The 25,420-nt window shown below is 45.8% G+C and overlaps 1 protein-coding gene across 1 annotated transcript; it reads left to right on the plus strand.

Moving 5' to 3' along the window:
- Positions 1-1,908: 1,908 nt before the first annotated feature.
- Positions 1,909-24,486, plus strand: T265_02042 (hypothetical protein; the record flags this gene model as incomplete). The annotated part of the gene is made up of 7 exons (XM_009166190.1): positions 1,909-2,266; positions 2,313-2,383; positions 2,424-3,782; positions 8,655-9,396; positions 14,385-15,066; positions 17,681-17,949; positions 23,513-24,486. Coding segments are annotated over 5 exons (2,532 nt in total).
- Positions 24,487-25,420: the final 934 nt, after the last annotated feature.

Raw genomic sequence — 25,420 nt, forward strand, 5'->3', positions numbered from 1 at the left:
GTCGAGATGTGCTCCATCTATTCAAAATGTGTATTATTTCACAGTTGAGTTCCGTGGCGTCATTAAGCGGCAGCATTTTTTTTAAATGGCTATCCAAGTATTTCCCGATGATAGACTGGTGCGCTTACCTGTCCTGAGCTAGCTTCTGGAACAACCAGTCCCTGATCCCTCGTGAACATTCACACCATTTGAATGTTCAGTTCTAAGGAGAAAGCCTTGGCTTTGGTCGTACTTCGAATGCATTTTGAAACGACCGCATTTGCACGCTCATTGATCGTTTCTTCTGCAGGCGGTACTAGCGTCAGGCTTGTTGTGTCCAACTTCTGGGTGGCCTACAGTGGCCATCTGCCATCTAGTAAACATGTGCTTTGAAGAAAACTATCAAGCATCTTCATGTTATTCTGACTACAATCATACTCTTGCATCGGTTTCCTTTTTTCGGTTTTAGTCATTTGGCCAACGTCCGTGTTGACTTTTTGGCCCGGATAAAATATCTGCACTTTGTTTTTACGGTGATGTCACTTCTCGTGTCCTAATCATCTGAGGATATAGGTCAGGACAACCGAATTAACAGCCATATGTTTAAGCTGTGATCGAACGATTGGGCTCATCAATACTTTACAGCGACCTCGAACAAAACAGCTGGAACAGCTCCACTTTAGTCCACATTTCAAGATACCTCTCATCATTCGCCGTGATATGCAAATGAGTCATGCTATGATTTCAGTCGCCAATTTCACTAATCAACACCGGAAATGCGTGCTAGATGTAGACAATTAAGTTCAACTTGGAGTTTTGACATCCTGTACTGTCGTAGCTAAACAGAAGTCAATTGCCGCTCCAAGCGGTTTTTACATTCGCAAGTTTCAGGAAAAGGCAATCTCCTAGTAATAGTAAGATCAGAGTTACCGAGTTTTTCGAGAGCTCTTGACAAGGAGGAGTATTTTGCCTATCGAATCAGGTCTAAGGTTTAAGGAACAGGCCAGAATTTCTCCTTTCTGGAAGCCTTTTTTCGAGAGGAACTAACTGGGCAACCATAAGAAGAATGGCTAGGGGTGCAGCTAAAGCGGGATGACTGTCTTTTGCTCCACCTCAGACGTGCCATCCTACTAATGATTGTCTCGGGAGTGCACACGGGCGTCGCCCTCTGAGACCCCGTCAAAGTCTTACCAAGAAACCCGAGGAAACCAAGTAATCTTGTTCAAATCGTAGGTGCCGTGACTGTCTCCATCCTTTTACAACCAAGACACCGTTACGCTTGCAGGCGATCAACGAACGTGGCTTGTTACCATCTACAGCATCTGACCTGGGCAATCGCTCTGTTTACCAGCGCTATTTAGGTAACAATGGAGTCCCTGAGTTCTCATCTCTCTTCTCCATTTCCTACCTTAGGCAACTTGACAATGTCTCGACCCTCGTGCTTCCTTCGGGTGGCATGGCAGCCAATCACCGAAAGGGTGCTACAGATAAACCGGAAAATTCCCGTAAAGACGTAAAAGTCTACAGAAAATCTCACCCTCAGGTTTGTGCCTAAATGGTGTTCAACAAGAAAGCTCTTTCCTATTCTTTCTGTTCAACTGGGCATTGACCACGATTATGGAGGGATTACCCAAGTAATATGCCGTCAACAAAATCAAACTATTTCCTTGAGAAGAAATAGGCTATGCAGACGAAGTTATACGGCTAGGCTCTTGTCCTGTCAGGTTTTGATTCACCAATCCACCGATTTCGGAATGAACCCTACTCGTTTACAATGCCAATTTCTATTTCAAGATTGGACAGGTACAGGCCCCCATTTTTAGCGAAGCTCAAACGTTTTCTACAGACCTCATCCACTCCTTACGTCTCTACTAATTCATTTTTTTTCACTAACAGCTCTAGAAAACGCCGTCGTTACCAGTCCCCACTATGACCTTTTTGACGAAGGAGCGGCGGGTGCAGTTTTCGGAAGAACTCCCACAAGAAATCCATTCTGGTCATTTCATGGTTAGCAATTTGAACGATTCCGAAAGTGAATCAGAGGATGCAACTACATTCGGACTCGATGACACAGGCAAGGATGTTGCAATACACCCCGACAATTCACTCTGCCGCGAAAAAAACCGTCTTGATTTTGAGGAGTTGGAATCTCTGTTCAAATTTTTGGATATTGCGTACACTGGAAAGCTAACAAGCCCAAAGTGGAACCAATTCCATGGCATGCGGTGCGCCGTCAAGTACAAGATACGGTTGAACAATGTCATTTGGCGGGAATACCATATGCAGTGTTAGTTTTGTACACAGCATTTCCATTCATTCTACTCTTCTTTCAGTTTTGAAGAACATCAAGCCGTTTGTGGTGCATTTCCAGCCACCTCCTCTTGATAACCATGTAAAATCAGAAGTATGTGTTGGTTGTGTTTTCCCCTTAATGCTTTCTGTAGGTCACCATTTTGGAGGGCCAATACTGGAAGCGTAGGCCGGAAACAATCTGTGCCGAATACAACCGCTGGCGTAAATTCACGAGGAACAAGATCTTAGGATTTACCAAACGCAGTATCAGTGATCATGTGGATGAACTATTTCGCCCACCTTCGCAATATTCGTTTCCAAGGAGTTTGGCAGATGACTTTCAGAGCCCCGCTCCTCCAGTTGATGCTTTGGATCCCACTTTCGGTTCCTTGATAGACGATATCATGATGGACTTCGATGAAAATTTGGACTTATTTTTCGGAAAACCGCTTGCTTTTCCTACTCCTAAAGACTTGGCGCTTCTTGGTATAGGCGATATAATGCAACCGGGTTTGTTACAATTTCAACCGGATAATGCTACCACAATGGATGATCCTATGGCGCCCGCTTCGATAAGCGGCCAATTCAGGCGGCCTTCCACGGAACAGCGACCTGTTTATTCCGATATCTTGTCGACAGGCCAGGTCAAAAGTGCTCAGTTGGGTGGGATTGTAGAAAGTTCAGTTCAGCCGCTTCCACAGTTTGTCTTTCAGTCAGTTGCAGAACCATTTGCAATTGTCCCATCTATGCAGGTACGCGAATATGGTCAGCATTCTCAGCAAATCTCAAACAGTGAATCAGAGTTTGAACGGTTGGCGTCAGTTAGTCCGTCCATTCTGCCTACTACGTTCAGTGTTACTGAGGGGACAAATAAGCCAAGTAACGATCAAACTGTCCCCCGTGTTCGTCCAGTATTAACTCAAGATAGAAGACATCGAGACCATACTAACTCAAGGCCATTTACAAAACACAGTCATCAGCAAAATGCCACAATTACTTCTCGAACCCATCCTTTCAAGCGTCATCGAGGTACTGTATCAGGGCGAATCAAAGGCCACTCGTCATCCGCGGTGCTTCAGTCTGATAAAGCTTTGAAGAGTGCATTTCGCAATACATGCTTTGAAGTTTCCACAACAGTGTCTGAACGTGGACAAACGACCTCGGGAACACCCGCTTTACTGAATGCTTTGCTCCGTGGTACTAGGTCCAATGACCCTGAACCCACGGTTCCGGCTAAATCCCAGACAGCACCCGGTGCCCAGAATTTTCCAAACCGCTCTGTACCCCTGCTTTCTTCAGTTCTGACGTCCTCAGCCTGTCGTCCTGGTCTACTGCGCACTCCTGCCGGTCAGTTCGCGGGGCAGACGCAATGTGAACCAATCGCGAAGTCACGTTACTGCTTTTCAGAACCTCATCGATTTCAAGGAACGCCATCTCTGGTTACCGACTGTGTTCAATCCGCGATCGAACCAAGTGCACGTGCGGATAGATATTCAGCTAACGGATCTAACGTGAGTCACGTGTTTTTTACTTGATCTTGAAGATTGTTGATTTTACATTTTTCACGGCTGCTTCCATTCATTGCCTTCTGCATATGGTGGTGGATGCACAAATTAGCTGATCATCAGTCAAAGCATTTGGTTTTTTACTCGGGTGCACGTACTTATTTTGGCACGCTATTGAGCTTATGATGGGTTTGCAGATGGTAATAGGCATAATCTGAGAGCTGTGGTGTGTTTCCTGAGAGAAAGGGAAACCGTTGATGAGATGAGTCCGAAGGAAACGGCAGTTTTTAACCCGACTAAGCCCACTGGTTAGTGCCCTTGTACTTTGTCGCTGGGTCGTAGACTGTCCACCCCTTGGTCTGTTCCACTCACCAAAAGGCTGGGCGAAAAGGGCTTTTCTGGGTATATGGTCTTCTGGAATGTGAAGTACGTGTTCTTACCAGCGTAACCGTGAGAGATCCTTAACCGTCTGGCGTACCTCGTCATTGCTTACCCGATGTACCCACCAGAGCCGGCAAACGCTTCGGAAACACTGTTTGCGAAATACTGACAGCTTTCACACACCCTCTGCGCGTAGAGGCCACGATCCTGATCCATAAAGCAATATGAATTGCACCGTCGCAATGTGTACTCTGCCCTTGTCAGACAAACTGACGTCACGCCAGTGCCATAGGTGTCGCGGTTTGACAAAAGTTACTCTAACCTTCCGGATTCGTTTAGTGGTCTCGTCTCCAGATGATCCACAGGAATCTATATTTCTATCCAGGTAAGTAATTTTATCTACCATATCGTTTGGCTGGCGTGCAAGCATAGGGTTTGGATTTGATCTCACCCACTCTGGTAGCAGAATTTGACACTGTTTAGATCCGAAGCGCATACGAAACCGCCAGGCGGAATAATTTAGGTTAACTAAAATGACTTGCATATCTGAAGAATCTGAACCAAAGGTAAGAACATCGCACCTGTATCCAACGTCTGTGAGCGAACGCTTCGGGAGCATTTCGATCTCCGAGGTTTCAGAGGCAGACAGAAAAGCTTCAAGCAGCATATCAGTGGCAAGGATGATGAGGAATGGTTAGAGAGGACCGCTACACTACTGGACTTCGGGAACTCAGGAGACAGTTTGTTGCATGCCCCTAGGTACTGTTCCCATACAGTGCCCTAATGGATGATGAAAATCGCCATGCACCGCTATCTACTTCACTTCACTTCTCGATCCCACAAACCGTGCAGTGGTTCCAGCCGTTACAGCTTCGTTCACGGAAGATAAGGACAATAAGGCAACGAGAGCCACACGTTGGAGGCAGTGGTCCGATCTGGATGTACGATGCATCTATTTGTCAGGTATGGCAGGGGGTGAAGGCAATAACTTTGGAGTAAGGTCGCCATTGCCTCCGTGACTGGCTGCCAGGGTCACTACTTATTGGTTTATCTAGTCCTATCCTTATCCGGTGAGATGAGAATACCCTTATCCTCACGGTCTTTATCCGAGGAGACGGTGTTTGTCAACGCGACTGAGTTGACTGGCAAGGACCTTCATGTTTTTTTGCTAAGTCGTTGACTGACGGCCACGTGATGGTCCCTATCCGATACAAGGCTGAGCGAGGAGAGTTCTACGGTGCACACGGGATAACGTATTTGGTTGTACAGCAGGTACTTCAGTTGCGAAAAACATCCAGTACGATCAACTGTTGTGGCCCGACCATGTGCTACGCATGCCGAAAAACATCTACGGGGACGATTATTGTTGGTGCAGTACGCTTTCCGAGATGAGATCCCCTGTGATTCATCCTGCGCTTGAGTGGAGACTGCAAGAAATAGGGTTTGGTTGATTTCGGTGGCGCTCATGCTGTCGGTTTCTTTCCATTTTATCTGATCGAGCACTTAGACGTGTAAGCACCTCAGAATGCTTGAGATGGGCCAGCACCAGGTCCCCTCCGTCACCCATCTTTTTCCTTTCTTTTCAGTCCAAGGCCTTAAATATAACTAGATGAACCTTGTGGTTGTACTGTAGTGAGGTATCAGAATCAACATTGATGTTGTCTTTGATGGTTATGATCATGATCATGATAAGACAAACGGTCCTCCGCAACACGAAGTACATGGCTTAATCAGCGGAATCTGTGGGAGTCTGACCAGCTAATCTATCGAGCAAGAGTGGGCTTTCCTTGATCTGGTGTTCATACCGATCTGCGCAATAGTTCTGCAGTAGCTGCTTCGGCGTGTCCGAGATTTAGCGCGTGTGCGTGTCCGTTCGTCGTCCCACCATCGATCTGACGTGTGACTTGAGTGGCTGATTGGATGCGTGTCCTGTTGGTTGGCTCGCGTGAGTGCTGTGGGTTGACTGGATATGTGACTCAGTTGTTTTGCTTACCTGCCACGAAAGCGGAGCAGATTGGCCGGGTGTACTCAATACACCCGTGTCCATACTTACGTGTTCTTCTGACTTACTGTGAACTACAATAAGTTCGCAGGCGCCAATCGTCAAATACGGAGAGTCTCCAAAGTTCTACGTGCAGCGTTCAAGTCACCGATCCATAGAGCAGGAATGATCGTACCGCCGCATTGTATACCCTACCCTTGACAGTCAAGTTGATGTCACGTCGGCGCCTCCCATGTCGGAGGTTGGCAACTGGTGTGGTTTCTGACGATCAAGTGTGAAGACATTCAGATCAAGAACGGCCATTGTTTAACGTTTGAAATTACGGCGCTCTTCAGGAACTTTTCTCAAAGTGAAGATATGTTTGATGAATCCTTGGTTAGTGCAAAACCCAGCTCAATTTTCACGAACCTGCCTCTCCCGACAGTCGATCATTCTACACATAATAATGCCGTAGGCCACCTGGGGTGCTGTGATGGCTTTCGTATCGCCTTCTTGCGCTCTATTTGAAGACCACTGCTACTCTCTTTTTGCTCCAAATCTTCTGTAGTAGTGTCGTCTTACTGCTCACTAGGACTTCGTCACCTTTTCTGAAAGTTCAAAATGCAAACTGTCTGGTCCAGGTACCTTGTCGCGTTGGAGGAATGATATCTGCTGCTGGATTTCTTCTGCTGATGACGGGCTGGTGCGAATGGGTTGCTGTTCCGTCTTTCTCGCAAATTATTTCATTGACAGTCCTCTTTTGATCGGCTAGTCGAACCAGCTGAAATAAGCCACGACTGCTGCCTACTGCGAAAGGCTTCCTCATCTCCTGGGCCTACACAGTTCACCGGCGTTTTCACTTATTCTTCGGGTTCTCGATTAGCTGGCATTTGACGGATCTGAATGCGCCTTGTCGTCGCTAGTTTCTCTTTTGGCAAGATCTTTTGCTCCCATCGATATCCGATAGCCGAGTTGGATGGCTTGGACAGACACTCCTGAAAGTCGGGAGCATATTTCCTTTCCTTCCTTTCCATTTATCCTCTAACCAGTCTACTTCATCAGCATGATTGTGCATCTCTAGTCGTTTCCCGGTCACCTGAATTTCGTTGAGCTACTGAAAGTCGTTGAAGTTAATGAACGGAATCGCTCTGATTCGACATGTGTAGTGCTGACGGGAGGCGAAGTGATTGCCGAGTGGTATGATCGAAGTGGAGTCCATGAGGGTCACCACATACCAGAAGAGTGAAAGGTGAAATATCTGAGGTCATCATAATGAACTTTATGTGCCTGATCGAATTGGGGGTTCGTTTGCTCATCCAGAGACACAACATACGTCGACCGAAAGGTAAAGCAAAGTATCGGCAAGAGGTACCTGTTTCCCGATTTGACAGATACTGCGAATATTGAAAGGCGTATCAGATCTCAGTTTAGTAAGACATTGCTTTGGTTTATTTTACGGGGTGATGGCTAAGGGCCTGGTAGATGGACTGAAAATAGTGAACTAATTAATAAGTGGGGAGGGATGTGTTTTAAAACCGATGAACGAAGAGCTGCTACGGCGAATGATACTTCTCGGTTGCTTCGGCAGAAAAGGGGGTTAAGGTATCCTAACCATGGACTTTGACTCAAAGGTCCGGCCCATAAGGCAGTAAGATGCAGGATTTTCTTGGAGGATCCTCTCCTCAGCCAAAGATTCGATAGTCTGATCGGCTAGGGGGACTGGCTTAGCACAATGTTTAGCTTGGCTGTCTCACTCCTGACGTTGCTGCTCATAGCAGGTGCGTTTGGGGCCTTATCAGAATCTTGATAGGTCGTAATTGTATTTCCCTCTTCTCCGGTAGTTCGCAATCGGTCACGGCCAACCGTTGGGCGATCGACGTTTGCGGCATTTTGGGCCGACTTTCCCCGACTCGTCCATCGTACCGCAAAAAGATGTTTTAGCCCGTCCGTGGGCATGGAATTCCCATTCACATTTTGACACGATTCAGTAAGGATCCTTCTCATACATTATGGATGTGAGGACCCGCAACGAGGGCACCTGTGCGGCTCCTGTGAATTCCCACTGAGAATCTGAGAGTAGGCACTTTTCCTGACGTCACTCAGTTTGTTTGGAACTATACTGAAAATGTCTTTTCCTACGTCACGTTTTTGATATTTAAGCTTTAAGATGAAATATCTTCGAGCGCAAACACGATGCTGGGTTGTGGCGTTCTCCAGTGTCCTGAGCACCCCTTAGATCAAGGACAAGATGACCATCCATCCCTAAACGTTTGAGCTTTGTTTGAATGACTGCTAAAAGTCATGCTGTTAATTACTGTGCTCTGGACAAGCGTCCTCGGTCTGCGGTATATTTTCTACGTATGAACCTTTTAATCCTCTTCACCCAATACCAACACATTGTCCCTGGGTCCAGTTTTGAGTCATTGGTTTCAAGTCTGTTCTGCAGTATATGGCTGTTTTATGCTTTTCTGTGAAAATTCACTTTGGATCGCTTTCCGTTTGCCTTTCTATACCAGCTCATGTCCAACGAATCCTCGCCTTTGTCGAAACGGCCGACGCTCCCCGATGCTGATAACCATTCTGGTTCTCTGCATACCCCCTCTTTTACAACCGAATGTCGTTCCGCTGCAACTCCTTCTACTATGCTCACACCTCCATCAGTCATGATCAGACCGAGCGGGCTTCTTTCTGATCAATCTTCTGTTGTGCCCGGACAGTTTGTAACTCCCGCTCAGGTGAACTGTATTTCCAATGTCTTGAATGCTGCAGGATTCTCCAACACTCCAGATATTATTCAGTCAGCTCCGATCCTTGCCAAGGATGAAAAGCTACTCAATACGGAGTACACGCCAATGGTCAGTCGTCGGTTTAGTGACTTTGACGGCGTTCCTCATTCATCGGGGCATACTTTGAGTAGTCTGACATCCAATACGTCATCAATGCCTTTTGCTCTGTCCAGTGGCCTTCCTCTAAACCCACCCTCTTCCGCAAAACCAGCTTTTCCTGTATATACTCCTTACAACAGAACAAGCAGGCAACGGACGAATTCCGGCACCCAAACTTCAAAAGCCCATCCTCTCGGTAACGTATCCATCGACGAGCTTCGGTGGCCGGACAACAATCGTATGCGTGCAGAATGCGCTCCGGAAACCGTCGGGTTGCAGCGGACTTCGACTGCTTCGTCGAGAAGGCATGATTTCTTCCTTCCATCTGGCTCTTTGGATTCCTGTGGTGATGAGGATCTCATGGCTACAGACTGTAAGTCACATCAGAGACCGGTCGCTACAGTTAGTACTACTACCACTGCCAAAAATAATATTAACAATACGGATTTTCGTCTTTCGCGTATAGTTTTACTGTCATCAGATTTGCATAAACTGGTTCGGCAAGTACAAATTCCGCGGTATTGTATAACTAGTTGTGCGGTTGAGTGTTTGGAAACAGATTACCTCGATGAACTTGCGTGAAGGAGTTTTAAATAACAATGTGGCCACACATATGTGCGTACCGTAGTATGTATTGTTTCTTGTAAGTCTACAAATTGTTGATACATTCTTATCAAGGGACCGACAAATGTCCAATTGGCTTATGCCCCGATTTCTTTCGTGTGCTCTTGCGAACTAGTTACGAAGCAGTCCACGTCGGTGCAAGCTGTCGTGAATTGAAGCGAAACGGGAGGAGCCGTTGGGGATACTGTTTTTACGAACAATGCCTCTATACGGTCGGTTGAATTGGCTAGAAATATATCGCTTGAAAAGGTCGGCCGAGTACTGGAATTTGCGATGATGGTTCAGTTAAGCTGTTTCATTCTTGATGCGGTCTACATAATGAACCTGTACACAATAGCGCTAAAGTATTGGTACTTCTTTGCCAGTATGGACCGCCTTGCTATGGTTGTGAGGAAAATCAGGCATGCGATTCCGGAATGTAAACAAATCTCCGAATCGCGCTGTGCCGTAGACTTGTTTGAAATTAGTTTAGTTTAGTTTTAGTTAATGCCGGTGCAAGACGAATGGATTCGCCCACGTGGAGTGAGTTAGTAGTGGAGTGGGGCGAAGAAAAAGTGGGCGAAAGAGGACGAAGTTGCCTTTTTCTTTTACCCGCCCTGCTGTGTGCAGAAAGTAAGGTGACCCGACTGATATGGGAGTATTGTTAGTTTTTTTATGGGCTGAGATATTGCTAGGACGCTCAGACCTGGAAATGAGGACGATCAGCGTCCTCACCCAAGGCCCCTGACTCAGAAGCATGACATCAAGGCAACGGCGTTTGACGGGAAATGCCGGTACATTGCCTTGTTTCAAAGAGTAGGTCGCTACACTTGTTCCAACCCCTAACCTGCAGACCGTGTTGGTCAACTCCATAACCATTGACCAACCTTATAAAGGTGACTGTGCGAGTATTGCACGGACACCCCAAGTGTAGCTCAGTGGGCCATGGAGTCACGCGAACCGTCACTCCATTGTTAAAGTTTATCCAGTGGTGGTGTATAGTTCGCGAATATTCTTTCAGTGTAAAAAACGGTCGATGTATTTGTCGTCCCTTGTTCAATCTTGTTATTTGGGTCATCACGTGTGGAATGAACGGAAATGTCAGTTTCTATGTGGTGTCGACGGTCAACTAGCCGCCTTGTTTCAAACGATCATGTGACCTGAAGGCAATTTACTTTCGTGGATTCTCAGGTCAAACTTCTCTTTGATTTAGGCTTTTACTAAGCTAGCCAATTATCTCCCATGTGCGTCTATGACGCCACTGATATACATCCTACGGCCACAATGAAGTCGTTCGAGGCCAAACGTTTTCTAAGCATAGGGACCTATTGTGTCAGAGGTTTAAGTTGACGCAAGCATGCCAGTTGTATGGCCGTAGCGGAGCTTAGATACTAAGGTACTTGCCAGCTCCAAAAGCTACAAGGTTTTTGGCATTTTTGGGGTTTGGGGCAACTGTGGACAAAATACAGGACAGTTAACTGTGTTGCTACTGATTGATTGGGATCACCCGGGTTGTTGACCGAGTGAAAACTCTACGCTTGTCCGGTCCGGAGTGTTGTGACAGTCCGTGGGAATCTAGGAGGTCATATGTACATTCTTCGTTGACTAAACACAATCATATACGATATCCTCCTTTAAGAAGTTTCCACGAAACCGGACAAGCTGGTTAAATTATGACAGGAAAATGCCAGTTTTCTGATCGGCATAAGCTCATATTCTTCAAAAGTTACTTTGCTTCCACTCCCATTCGCTCATTTCACATTCCCTATTTATCTAAAGCCCTGTTCACGCTGTTGCGCCGGATTTCACCAGGCGCCTGAAAGGCCTGACTTCCACGTGCCTGATTTTCCAACTCCATACGATTGTCTCAACATTCTTGACTTTTTCATTGTCAGTATGTATCCACTTAGTTTTTTTACCGCCTTTTGGCACATAGCAACTCATGCTTTTGCACAAACATGCTCCATTGGATCAATACGTCGGTGGTTTACATGACTCACTAGTACTCAGCCTCGTCACCTCGCCCACGGGTGCGACAACTGTTTCCATCCGTCAGAGACCCAGAATGAATGCGTTGTATGCCGAGGTAGTTGTGTTCGGGACTTCGACGGACATTTTACTGCCTTGTTTTCCGGACAAACCGGTTGTTTACTGCTTTTTAGCAAGAAAAGCTGTGCTTACCCTTGCCACTCTTTTTGCATACTTCGTTCCTTAAATTCGGGCTCGTCCTCGATGTTTGTTTGATGCAACCAAGTATTATTAGCGGTTTATGTTAGCTGCAACATTCATTAGTTTGTTACCATGGCAATTATCAGATGCTCGTTGTTGTTGTCTGTGTGCCGTATCTGCGTTACGCTGTTACCGGAATTTTTCTTTTTGACGCATCTTTCGCCGTGTTTTCGACGCGGTACACAAGTTCATATCCAACTCACTTACTGTGGTTTTTTGTTGTTATTTGTTGGTTCGTGCATTGTCTGTCTGTGTGATTCAGATCTAGTTTACGAGAGAGAAAACACAAAGTGGATACAGTCACCGCACTTACTACATAAACTCTGTTGATTTCCGCAAGGCCAATTTGTTGTTTTTGTTTGTTACCGCAGCCAATCAGCTCTAAGGAAGTTAGGCTGCTCTTGAGGGTTTTATCCTTTTTGAGTCACCGTCTCGATTCGCATTGTTTTCTAAAAAAGAAACTCGCCAGAGTAGTTGTCTGAAACGACCATATCATCATCACCATCATTGTCAGCTGTACTAACCGCGTACTTGTCGTACAGTGATTGTAGTTGCCACAGTTTCGTTCACCGATGATTCGGGGAGGTGGGGTAGGTAGCTGCATATTGGAGGTGGGAGCTGGTAAGCTAGTACATAAACGACCATAAGGCTTCTTCATGTGCGAAAACTGAATCTGTTTGTAAACTGCTAACCTTTTCTCGTGAATACATCGCGTGGGTTGTAAGTTGGATATGGGGTTACCGAACCGAATGGCACCGAATTTCGGTGTTCTACACGATCCTCGGGTGTCAAATATTCCGGTTGAAACGCGACTGAGATAAAGTTGGTGGATTATGGTGACTCTGTCATTGGTTTACACCTGGTTCCCACATTTTGTTTCCACAATCAGTAAAAACCCCACGACAACTGCTGGCGAGGTCGCCCGAAAACCGCTGCTCCGAAGAGAGGGGGACACTGTAAAGTGTGCTTGTCGATGAGTTAAAGTGCTTCCTAATTTAATACCAGGTTCATCCACTTTAGCCTAGGAGCGAATTCTCTCCAGCTGTGCTTATCAGAAATGTGAGTTCATCATCCATGGATAATCGAAGGAACTCGACAAGACTTACCAAAAGTAGTCGCTGTGTAGACCTGTGTCACTGGTTTCAGACATTGTATTTCACGTCTTTGAGACGGAGCAAGTGTTTGTATGCTTATCGCTCACATCGTATGGTGTTCCTCTCCTTTGATGGTATTAAACATTCATTTATGTGAGCCCCATCCCGCTTGTTTGGACGGAGCGACTGTGTTGATTTTGTTCGCTGCAACGATAAGCTATTTCACGCCAACTGTGTAAGCCAGCAAAACATGCTTCCTCGTCTGGCTATCTTTGGAGAAGGCGGCTTTGAACGTACCAGTACCAGTGGCGACGATCAAGACAGCACAATCAGCCTGGTTATTTTTTTGTATCGTGTTGGCGGAACTCTGCGTCGGTGGCCGGATGTGATGTGGGCGCTAGAAAGATTATCCCTATACTTTACCACTCACTCGACGCTCCTAAACTTCTTCAGGATCGGTTGGTGTGCTTGTAGGGTTGTCGTCGTAAAATTCGTGATTAGTACAGAGGCATCCTTCATCACATCGGAACGTAGTAAAGCCCATAAAGTTGGCTTCAGAATCAGGCGAATCACCGTTTGACCAGGTCTTTGTTCATTCCGCCACTTGTATCGAAATTTGAGATCGTGCAATTTCTGGTTCGTTAACTTTGTTCATGATGCTTTTGCTATTCGTTCATATTGTCACGACTGGTCATACCTACAACTTCTCAACGAAGAGAGATTTACCCAGAAGCTGTCCACAGGTCAGTGGCGGTTGTGATTATAATACTTATTTTTTATTATATACTACATAATAGCTGGCATCGGTCAACAGTACTCAAACCATTGGTCATCTGCAAATAGTAGGAGAGCCTTTTATTTCCAGTAGTACCGGGCAGTTGTGGAACGCACAGACTTCCAACGGACCTATTACGATGCACTTGATCTAGCTATTCTCAGAACAGTATTCACACGGGCCAAAGGTCAAATCACAACCCGCTGTTCTAGTCTGGTTGACATCTCTTGAGGCCATATCGCCTAACTGATCCTTTAGATGGTTTTGCACGTCAAAAAGTTTGAATTTTCAATTATTTTGAAAATTCCACCGGTCGAGCGCACGAAACTGTGGAGTCACTCAAATGCCGAGCAAACCACCGTCAAGAATCCGCCAATAAATGTCTTCTCAGTATTGTCCACTCTACTGTATATCTCATTTCTAACGGAATGAAGAGAAAGGACGGTCCCTGTATCGCAGCATGAAGCTTGTATTGGTTCGATTGAGAAGCCACTGTGTCTTAGGCTGTATCATGTTTTACTCTGTATCAGTCCTTTTTTCGAGGGGCATACTTCATCCGGAGATGTTCGGTTTATTGGGTTACCTAAAGGCTCTTACGTGGATTTCGAGGCTTCACATTTACTTCTGGTTCCTCTTCAGTGCCCCCACCGCTTCCTACAGAATCGCTTCCCACTGTCGAAACTTCCTTATCAGCGCGAGGACGTTCCAGCTCCGCCGGGAACCTGTTTCCCTTACAACATCCTGTGATGTCCAAGCCAGACTTAGCCAACAAAATATCTAGTTTGGGCAGCACGGAAATTCTCTCATCTACGATGTGTGGCCAACAACCACTGGTTTACACTTCCCCCTCTTGTTCTCCTCAACCACTGACATTTCCGGAACCTGGCTCGTCTCCCAAGACTTCTCACAATAACACCACCGAAGACCGTCGTCGTCATTTAATGCAAGTCAAGTTGGAGACTTTGAGGCAATACATAAAATACTACGGAGGACACCGTCTGTCTTCCCGCAGATCGGAAAACCGTGAACTCACGAGAACCCACAACTCTCCATCACAGGCCTCCAATTGTGCAATGGCGGATGCAGTGCTAATGATGCCAAAGTTGCAAGATGACTCGACTGGTGAACTTCTTCCGCTTCTTAAACGCCCATCCTGCATAGTACCACATGCTGAGGATCCAAGTCGAACGTTGTCTTCAGAGCAGAACAATCGGACTTCATATGCTGCAACGCTTTTTGAAGCGACCGCCTTGATTCGCATGTTGCGTGAGGCTAGCGACAAGCGAGATGCACAGATGAAATCTCTAATGAGTCAAATTAACTCCATACAGGCAGCTACCACGTAAGTTTGTTTTATCGGTATTCGGTGCTGTTCGTCGTTCCGCGGTCTGTTTCAACTGCGTGCTAGGTTATCTGAAACCGGCTCTCTCCATTAAGAGGGAGAATTGTGCTCCGTCACATTGCTTACGTTTGACCTGATGGTGCTCTCCTGCGACAGTAATTTTTCAGCTGCTCGATCGACTCATGTCCTGGCAAAGTCTTACGCGTGTGCCCGTTGCGCAGTAGGTGATTTATAAGAACACGGTAGTCAGCGAATAAACAAAACTACAATAAAGGCGGCATCTGTACCAAAGCTTATGGTATCACGAAAATGGGGATGACAGAAAGTAACAAAGTATCACCGTTCTCTCCGAGGAATATCGTTTCAGCCCTTATGTACGATAACCAGATGGAAAAAAGATGAGAATCATGCGGGGCCGTTGGATGTTGATGCAAGCTGCGTAGAATCTTGAAATAACGTGTACTTGATGTTAATTGTGAAGAAATGACATCTACTAATGGTCGAGGGAGCCTTCAGAGCATCGAAACAAGTGATCTTTCACTGAACACGGTCTGTAGAATCCATGGAAATTTGGAATTATTCCTACGGGCGTTGTGAGGCATTCGAAACTTGTAGTGGATGGTAATCTGGAACGAGTGTCCTCGGGAGCAGAGACGGTAGTTCACTATTGCGAAAACAAGCAGTTTTTGTCACCGGGCGAACAGTCGCTTCAAGAGAGCCTCCAGCGGAAGACAGTGATGAACGGAGGTTAGAAAATAGAGTTTGAACAGGTGATGACCTGTTACGGTGTATAATTACCGAATAAAAAGTTTGGTGAGTCAACGTTCAGAGCACACTATCCTTGAGAGTCCATAGAGGCAGCGCTGTTGGACGGGAGTTCGATTGCCTGCGGTTAGTCTTGTCAATGTGTGTATGATCGTTTCAGGTATCCCAATTAAACAATTTACGCATAACAAAAATAGCATTCTAGCTATTCCGACGTGGGGGCATAGTCGCACGGCTCTGTTCCACATGATTGTTCCGCTGCGCAGTAGGCTGATGCGTAGCCGTATTACCCTTATAGACGATCTGCTGAGGCGCAAACAGATTGGTCGATTACTCAATAACCCTGCGATCCGGCTGATGTTTCTCGTCATTTGGAGAGATCTGCGTGACTCAGTTTCCTCACAGCATGATTCCGTTTCACCAGATATCCGTGGCATGGAGCGGTCACCGGTGGGTTGTTTCCGTATTGATGACCTCTTGACAGAAATTAATATGATGAATACGAGACTGCTCTCTATCCATGGAGTATCGAAACAAATGCCGTCTCAATTGAAAAACCAGGCCAAAGCACATTCAGTCGAAAAAGGCATTGTGAACAAGAGATTCAGGTGCAGTTCAGCCGAGTCTCCTGTCAGCACCAAATGAGTGTCTATGGTACCATACGCACAATGTGGTGTCATCGTCATCAACAGCATAAAATGTGTTCAGCACTGATGCTTCGCTGCCCTACAATCATGATTTATTTGTAAACCTTATTTTGAAAAACGGAATAAAAGTGGAAGGAGAGGGAACTAAATGCTAGCCTACCACAATTATCCCGTGGTACCTACACCTCCAGACACTCATTCAGGCACTCTGGTTAGAAACTGACAACACGAACGCCACTGGCATCGATTAGCAGCCGTATCTTGCAGCGTCTCCAATCAGGCGCAGTGGGGATCTCGTGGTCCCCAATCCTGGTAGGCGATAGCACTCACAGCACGGTTGATGGCAATTCGGGCACCAAGCTTACTTGGTGAGTCTGAGGAGGGGCAAAAACATCAATGGGCTGTCCAGTATTTTAGTCGACCTAACTAACAGAATTGAAAATATACGGTGTTTTTCGGTAAGATGAGAAAAGACTCATGAAAACAACAGGACCAGTTAGGAGCTAGACCGCATATACTTTCTAGGACAAAATACGAAGAATATTATCAAGAGTGTGCTTTGAAAAGTTCCAAGGAAGAAATTTGTGTAGAAAATCATGACATAGTGGAGTGTCGTACCGAGAAATTTGGGGATTCTGGACGAAGTTCAGTTCATTCGATCAGCGATGTTCTATTCTATTATGTGTAGAGTCAGCGTTTCGGATCCTTAAAGCGACCGCACTACCTCGGTGTACAGCCTACTGTTGACAGACAGATTGACGTCACGCTGACACCTTGGGCGCCGAAGGCTGGTAAAAGTTGCACCGGCCTTCCAGGCTCACCAGTGATCACGTTTGGAGCCAATCCACTGACGAGCTAAATTAATTTAACTACCAAGCCGATTGACTGGTCCGCGGGTTGTAGACGAGGACCGTTGTCATTTAATTCATCCAGCAACAATAACAGACGCCTATCTTTTGTTAATTCTTGCTCTACTTTATTTCTGCTGAATTCGCCCAAACGGTATGCTCTTTTGCACACCTTGAAGATTTTTATCAAAATGTTCAACTGGAGCCTGCTTAGCTTTCGATTTCAGGATCAGTTTAAAATACAAGTTAGTGATTTTCCAATACCGGTTTCAGTTTCTCTTCTTTAGGTTCAGGTTTTTCGTCACTGGCAGTTGCTTGGTGCATCTTCCATGTTCTTCTGCTGTCCTCCTGTAGAGCTTGCTGGGAGAAAGTGGACCCAATGGGAGCCGTGCCAAGTCGACAACTCACAGAACCTTTTCTGACCGATCCTGCGAAAGAATTCTTTCGACGCTACACTGAGCAACGTACTAGTCATTGTTGGAAATTTTACGTGTTCAGCTTATTCCTTTGGGAACTGTTTCAATCCTATTGGTCGTCCGTTAATTCCACCTCCATGGATCAGTTTGTGAGATCACTTTATGGCTGGTTGGACCAGCACTGTTCCCGAGCGCAGTTACGACCAGGTAAGTGAATCGCGTTTTGTCCATTTTCCATCTAGATCTCTTAGTGTTTGATTTCTTTATTGTGATATCTTCACTTTAGACTACATTCAAGCTTAGTCACACATTTTCGATAGCCGGTGGCTACTTATCAACCGTCTTGACCGGATTTCTTCCTCCTAAGTGCATGGAATCCGTCACATGACCTCATACTTAGGAGTTTCAGTTTCGCCTTAATATAGAAGACCAGGGCTCTCTCAAAAATATGCTGCACCGCTCTCCCACGTACACGGAAGTACTCTTGGTCGCGTTCGTATAATCATCCGTTTCCTATATACTATGTAATGATCGTTCTTTCACTGTTTCAAGCTCGGTGGGAGTTCTCCGAAATTGTCTCGAGCAGTTCCGGTTGCGTCTCCGCTGCTTTTCATTATGAACTAGCACTTTAGAACGCGCCAGTAGATGAGGGTGTGCTGTCACTCATTTGGGTATTTAAACAGATCGATTGAGCAATGCTCATAAGCACAAACTAATCGTTGTTCACAACTGAGCCAACCCTATCTGATGGAAATTAGCCCCTCGGCGCGCACAAATCCATCTTCGACATCACCTTTGCATGTGTTGTTCATATGAGCGCCATTTTTGATCCTCCTGCTAATGCGTCGACCCATCTTTTAGAGCCACAAAGGACACCTCATTTATATGTGGTAAGAATTCGCCTTCTTGAGTGAAATACCTCCGAAAACCGCACAAAAAGCATTGCTTTGTAGAAAAGTCATGCACGGTATGTTCATGAATCACGGCAGAAAAACAACCAGGTGTATATCGGTGCGGTTTCGAAAAAAGCTACTTCGGTGCGACCCAATAAACACAGGCGAACATACCGACCACAACGGTTCGCAGATCAGATAACACACCCAGAAAGTCGTCTTTCAGTTCCTGGTTTAATCCAGATGCTACGCAATCCCTCGGGGAAAATTTACAGAAGCTTCGTCATCCTTATGTGTTTTCACCCAGTTCGTTTTGCAAAACTGAACAGTTTGGTTCAGTCAGCTGACTATCGACAGCAGCATCGATGCTGCACCGCGTGACTGAACTACACAGAGGAATTATTAGAAGTTTTTCGTTACCAACATTTACCACAAACCATTCCGACTTAACCATGTACGTGACATTCGCAGCAGAGCCATACTCACAGCCTTTAAGGCCCTCTGCTGATTGTTCAAATATGATCGAATGGAAACGAGATAGCCCACGCGTCTGGTCAATGAACTGAATACTATAGCGCATAAGTTCTTCAGTAATGAATAAGGTAGAGCTCAAAGATAAACTACGAGCTCTAGGAGGCACCTGGTATACTGGAGGTTAGTAAAAATCCCGTGGCAGGCGAATCGTACGTTTCATCGCCTGATCTGATTGACCGGTCACAGAAGGTGGGACATTCGTCAGACAGTCAACGAAAGGGGTCACTCAACAATCCGTCCTAACAAACAATTTGAAAAGATGGGCTGAACACTTGCAAGAACAAACCTTCTGCTCTGTACGACCTGAATTTTAAAAGCAATTTACTGCCTAAACGCAAACTATATGAAATCTGCCTCCTGGATCGTGGCACAATCTGCGATTGTGGACTTAATTGGAGCAGTTTTCAACGCAGTCAGCGAAACCCTGTTAGTCTGTATGGCGAAACTAGTTGAAATGAAGAAGCTTGATGGCGGCGAATCATTTCTGTAATCAAGAAGGATGCATAAACAATCTAAATGAGAATTGTCAAGGCATTATTCTGGTAGCCGCCGCCTCTAAAGTGCTTCCTGTTCCTATCCTGCTTGGGTTCACAGAAAGCGTTCAGCTGTAGCACCCTTCCGGTGCCTAGCTGCCATGCCACCCGAAGGAAGCACGAGGGCTGGGATACTGCCAGGTTGCCCAAGCCTAGACAGTGGAAGTCGAGTGGCGGAGGTCGGATTCGAACCACGGACCTTCCGGTCAGTAAATTCGCGCTCTAACCACTTGGGCCATCTCGTTCACAAAAGGTCAAAAGAAACGTATGTTTTCAATTTCTTTGACGGTGCATAGTCCACGTCTTCACCCTCCAGTAAGTTCTGAAACAGGGCGCGATTTCGGACAGCCAACAGTAGCTATATGTTATTGTTTGAAGGCTCCTTTCGATCTCCTGGTTGTCTGTTGAGCCAAGGCGTTTTGGCTAACAGGGTGAACCCTCTAGTAGCATTGAACGCCAATTCGGGGCTATCAGTATGGCGTACCATTGAACCATACATCCTATTCATCTTCATTCTATTATCACTGTGCTCATAGAACGCTTCCTTCCTGCCTCCGACACCCGCTCATTGATAATGATCCCATACTCCGAGCACACAGACCATCTGACTCACATAAGGTAAGATCTTACAGTAATGCAGAAACTATTAGAGAATCTCAGTAATTCTCGTTAGCTCCTGTCCCCAGCAGAAGAGCTCTTTTAACCTAGGATCTAACGACCTACGCTTTGGAATGGAAAAGGTCATCCCGACAAAACATGAAAGTCACGGAGGATGGAGGACAACAAAGCACCAGTTTCTGTTTGACTTTCCCAATAACTGAGAGGTAAAAAGCCGAGACAACAAACGTAGTTTTCGTGATCCCGGCGAACATGAAACGTCTAGAGGGAAAGGTGTCGGTCGCGGAACAGAACCTCGTTTTTTTCGGGATACCTAAGGCGTAGCCATTTTATCAGTGTACTTCCAAACCAACGAGATGATAACCAGTTGTTGATTGTGATTTTCGACTGTGGTCACCAGAACGAGAAAGAGAGGGATGTTGAGCGTGAACTTGTGGAGATGGCGGCGAATATGCAGAAATTCGCAAGGAATGAAAGTGGCTACGTTCGACTGGATGTAATGGAGAATCCTCATAGGGTGTTCTTGGTTTGTTGACTGTCTGCACGGGATCGTCATGAAGTGGTGGTGAAGGGCAAGATGCGCGATCAAGTCGTTCATAGCTGTGCTGTTCAACATTAAACGATTGAATAGTCCCTCAGATTTACTGCAGAAGAATCACTTATACGTCGGTTGGTCGCTCAACAGGAGAACTGTACAGCTACGGTGGTGAGGTGCGACTCAAACGAATTGTGAAGCGTAGTTCCGGAGCAAAGTGGGCGGGAGGCGGTCCGCTTAGAGAGATTTCAATACGTCAAGGGAAAAGGGGACTTGCGTTTTGATGAGGCCCACCCAATAAAGCAAAGTGGGTAGCGGCTTGGGAGTAAACAGGATGTCCATCGGGTGCTGAAATTTTTAAAAAGAAAACTTCTTAGAAGTGAATCAGAAAATTTTCTGATGATGATAAGTGTGCTGCCTGATTCTAATGTCACATTGGACCGCCTTTTATCTGTTCCGTAAAGTCACAGTCGCTTTTTCCGGACACGGTAGGCGACTACCGACCGTTTTGTCTTCATATATATCACCACGCCACACCCACTAGGTGGACTGCAGTGCGTTTAGGCGTAAACAGCTGACGTGTATGTGAAATGCTGTGCACCTCTTGTCCACATGGCTAGAATATTAGACCGCTCGGTTGTTTATTCTTTGATACGCATCCGTGAACTGGCTGTCTGACTGTGGCTGCTGGGTACCGGAAGTCCGTACATCCTCTGACATTCGCGGTCCTCCTCCATTCTGGTTTCTCTATATCTCGCTCCACTTCTCTGTGCACATTCGGTCGGCCACACCTTAACTTGATTACTGTTACGCGGAACCGTAGCTTCGATCTGCCAGCTACTGTAGGGACGTGTCTGTACTTGTATCTTACGATTTCGAACGGTTTTCGTTGCTGCTCCAGCGCATATGCTTGCTTTACACTGATTGTCAGTCGGTAGCAGTGTTCATGCACAGCTCAAACTGAATGCATACCGTACCAGACACGTGAGATTTCAGCAATGTCACATAACCACTTCAAGTGGGTGCACAGACATATCGCACAGAGAGAAGCGTGATGAATTTTTTCTCTGTGCTTAACCGCACCCTCTCGGCCTGTTCTGACCTGCTTAATCGGCTGATATGCAGTTACGGGGTTACCTGTCACCACTAACGAACCGCTGAGACGATTGTGTGCATTTGGGATGATTTGAGTGGTTAGCGCTGAACCTGAATCTGAAAACGGATCCTAAATCAGACGATCGACCAGCAGCACACTGACGTTGTCTGAAGACTATTCGTCCATCATAAACGAGAGATTCAGCTGGTTTCAGCGGAGTCTCCAGTCAAGACTGAATTCGTGTGTAAATGAGTGTTTGAGAAACATAGACAGCTTCATGGGGTTTTCAACCGGTCTAAGCACAAGAACGTCGCAGTGATCATTCGTCTTCAGTATTGCTTTTGTGTAGACTCAGGTAACCTGATAGCATCTCAGCTGCTGCGTTTCTTTCCAGTTGAACGGTATCTAGGCACCGACGGGGTGCCGTAGCTGATTGTCATTATTTTCTTTTCTGGCATCTTGAACGTTCACTTGTCCTCGTCATTAAACTGTTCCGTTCAGGTTCGCATTCCACTGTATCTCACACTATCACAAGAGCAGTTCACAGTCCTTTTAGGGATTTTTCCAATGTTTATAATTGTAAGAAAGCACTGGGCTACCGGTGCACTGAAGCTGTGACAGACATCTTATACCTTTTGCTCTAGAATGCCTGAGTTATACTGGCAGTAATTCCAGACAGAAGATTTTTGGGTCTCATGTTTGTTGTCCTTGCACAGTTTCGCTTGTGACAGAGCCCATCAATTTGTTTGAAAGAGCCTTTCGTCAAGAGCCTTCTCAAGTCATCATATCGGTGACTTTTGAGTCAGTTTCTCAATTGATTGTATATACTGTGTTCCAGCGCGCTGTTTTTCGACAAACAATCCTGTTATATTGCCCAGAGCTTTACATTTGGTTAGGCTGTTTTCCCCTTTGGTAATTTAAGTAACCTGATTAGTCATGTCTTGATTTACTCCCCAGATTTGGGGGATCTTGCGGAAACAATTTAGCTGAAATAGGTTTATTGAAGCATCTCATGCTCCAGTTGGAATGCTTCAGCAGCCATTCGTTCTGTGATATTGATATCCGCGCGCATCTGGTGGTCTTCTAAAATTAAGTAAATAGTTGCCGATCCAGTTGGTCCAACTGCATTTTCTGGAGTCCACTTTTAAGCCTTCGTGCTTTGACAGGCCGTGACTGTCAGCAGACTCGTGTGATTTTCTGTGGCACAACCTCTTGGTCCTCATTGCCAGTTCGATCGACTGTCAGCTTGATGAATGTTTGGAGGAGATTCTATTAGATGAGTAACTCATTGACTTGATGTCACAAGATTTTCCAATAAACCAAAAATCGGGAAGACCATATCCAGGTACATCCTAGCTGTTAGATTGCACAGAAAATGTCTGAAATACATCATTCCGTCTATTCTGTATTTCGAACTTCGTGAGCTTTACGATTTATAAAGACAGTTCCCAATCACTCGTGCTTTTTCTGCACTTGTATTTTCATTCTGTTTTTATTGTCATGATTGCGACATCCGGCCCCGTGCATTTTCTATCAGGCAACTGATTTTCTCTTTTTACAGCCATCGTAGAAGCTTTGTGCAAGTTAGCCATCACAACCAGCGTACTTCACAATCCCAGCGAACTACCAGACGAGTCTCTCAAAGCTGTACATCAAGTCACTACGGGGCCTGCAATTGATCGTCGTGTGCCTGGCTTCAGTCAAGGCGAAGTCGAAATGACTACCATATGTGGCACTCATAGTTAGTATATGCGTGTGTGTGTGTGTGTGACATCATCAACCCCCAACCACCCCTCACTTATTTTCATCGTTTTTCACTGTGATGTCCTGATTTTGCTTCCTCCGAATCACTCTCAACTTTGGCCAGACAAACTCTCACCTAACCGACTTTTCGTCGAGCTTAAAGGACCAACGTATCAGCTCTCTGATGCTTTCATGCAACCAGACCGTCATTTAGTGTGATGCACTCATTAGTTCTGATCATCCTGCTAATCCAAGTAGCTGATTCATTTGTCCAAGTTTGGTTTCCCCGTCTGTCCATTTGTCCCGTATTTTAGGTCAGTCATCGGGCTACTATCCATTGCCTCACAGTGTTGCCAGATCATTTTGATGGTTGTATGTATATATGGATTTCGAGTAACTTTGTGATGAAGATGAAATTTCCCCTTCCTTGTCAGATTTGCTGTGTACAAAAGGAGAAAAAACATGTCTTTCACTCAGTACCTTATCTGATCCTTTGCACTATCTGCTGTTGTTGATTTTAATCTGAATTTCAAAAGAGAGAGAGAGAGATGATTTCGTTCGAAAGAAATCCTTTTTTCGCCTTTTTTGTTGGACGCAAGTGCAGGTGATTACGGCGGTCCTTACGAATTTCAGTAGTTGTTTTAGCTTCAACAGAAGTCGCTGCATGAATTTCCATAGCCAGTCATTTTGGATAATTTGCCCCATACATGTGTTTCAAGCTCACTGGATCGCGTTTTCCTGACTCGAGTATAGCCTATGTGATCCTATGTGATGTGGTTCATGGTCCCCGGCTTTGTGGTTCCTCTGAGTGTTTGGGATACTGCGATCGATCCACGCTGGATTTTGACGTGAACGGGTGGCCAAGCGCCGATCGAGTCTCTACGAACACATGTGGTCTACCAGCCAACAATAAGTTGATTGACCATGGTCTGCTCGCAGTGGAGATGGTCAATCATGACGTCAAGTCAGTCCACTGACCGGATTGCTACCAACACAGGCAGTGAGTCGGATAAGGACGAGGTAGAATAACTATAGTTTGGATGAAATAACGAAATAATCAACCATATATATTACGTCGTCATTCAGTTCATCGCTTGGATGAAGGTCTGTCGACACAGAGCTGGGTTGGCTTGCATGGTTGCACAGACGGAATAAATAACTATCGATGAAGTTCTAACATCTCTCCGATCGATGGTTGGTCAGAACGAATGATCTACCAGTGTGGTTTTTTTTACGAAAGGTGTTCGATTCATTTGCTCCAAACCTAATTTGGGGTACAATGGTGCAGTAGGAGGTTCGTTCTTGGATGCGATTGCACATGCTAATGATGGAGGAATAGAGTTGAAGTATTCCCACACCGTTGACATTCATCAGTGTACATAGAAATGGGGATGAGTTTTCCCCTCACTTCTGTTGTATTTTTACTTTCTCACCTGTTGATGCGTGAGCACACGTGTCGACTCGCTAAGGCTTATAGGTTTTTCCGACCAGCCAGTCCAGCTGCTAGACGTCTCACAATAAGCCATGAGTGCTTGAAAATTCATCCAGATCAAACACCGTCGCCTTACCTGTTCTCATAAGCCCCTTGCTGACTCACTGGGACAGACCATGAGAGCAAGTAAGCGAATCCTCCTGTGGGCACCGATACGTTTGTCTCTTCAGGACACGCTAGGCCACAGGAGCTGACACATCAATCAATCGTCCCTATTTCTGGCCACTTTCTGGT

The sequence above is a fragment of the Opisthorchis viverrini genome (assembly GCF_000715545.1).
Source record: "Opisthorchis viverrini unplaced genomic scaffold opera_v5_23, whole genome shotgun sequence".
Classification (NCBI taxonomy): domain Eukaryota; kingdom Metazoa; phylum Platyhelminthes; class Trematoda; order Opisthorchiida; family Opisthorchiidae; genus Opisthorchis; species Opisthorchis viverrini.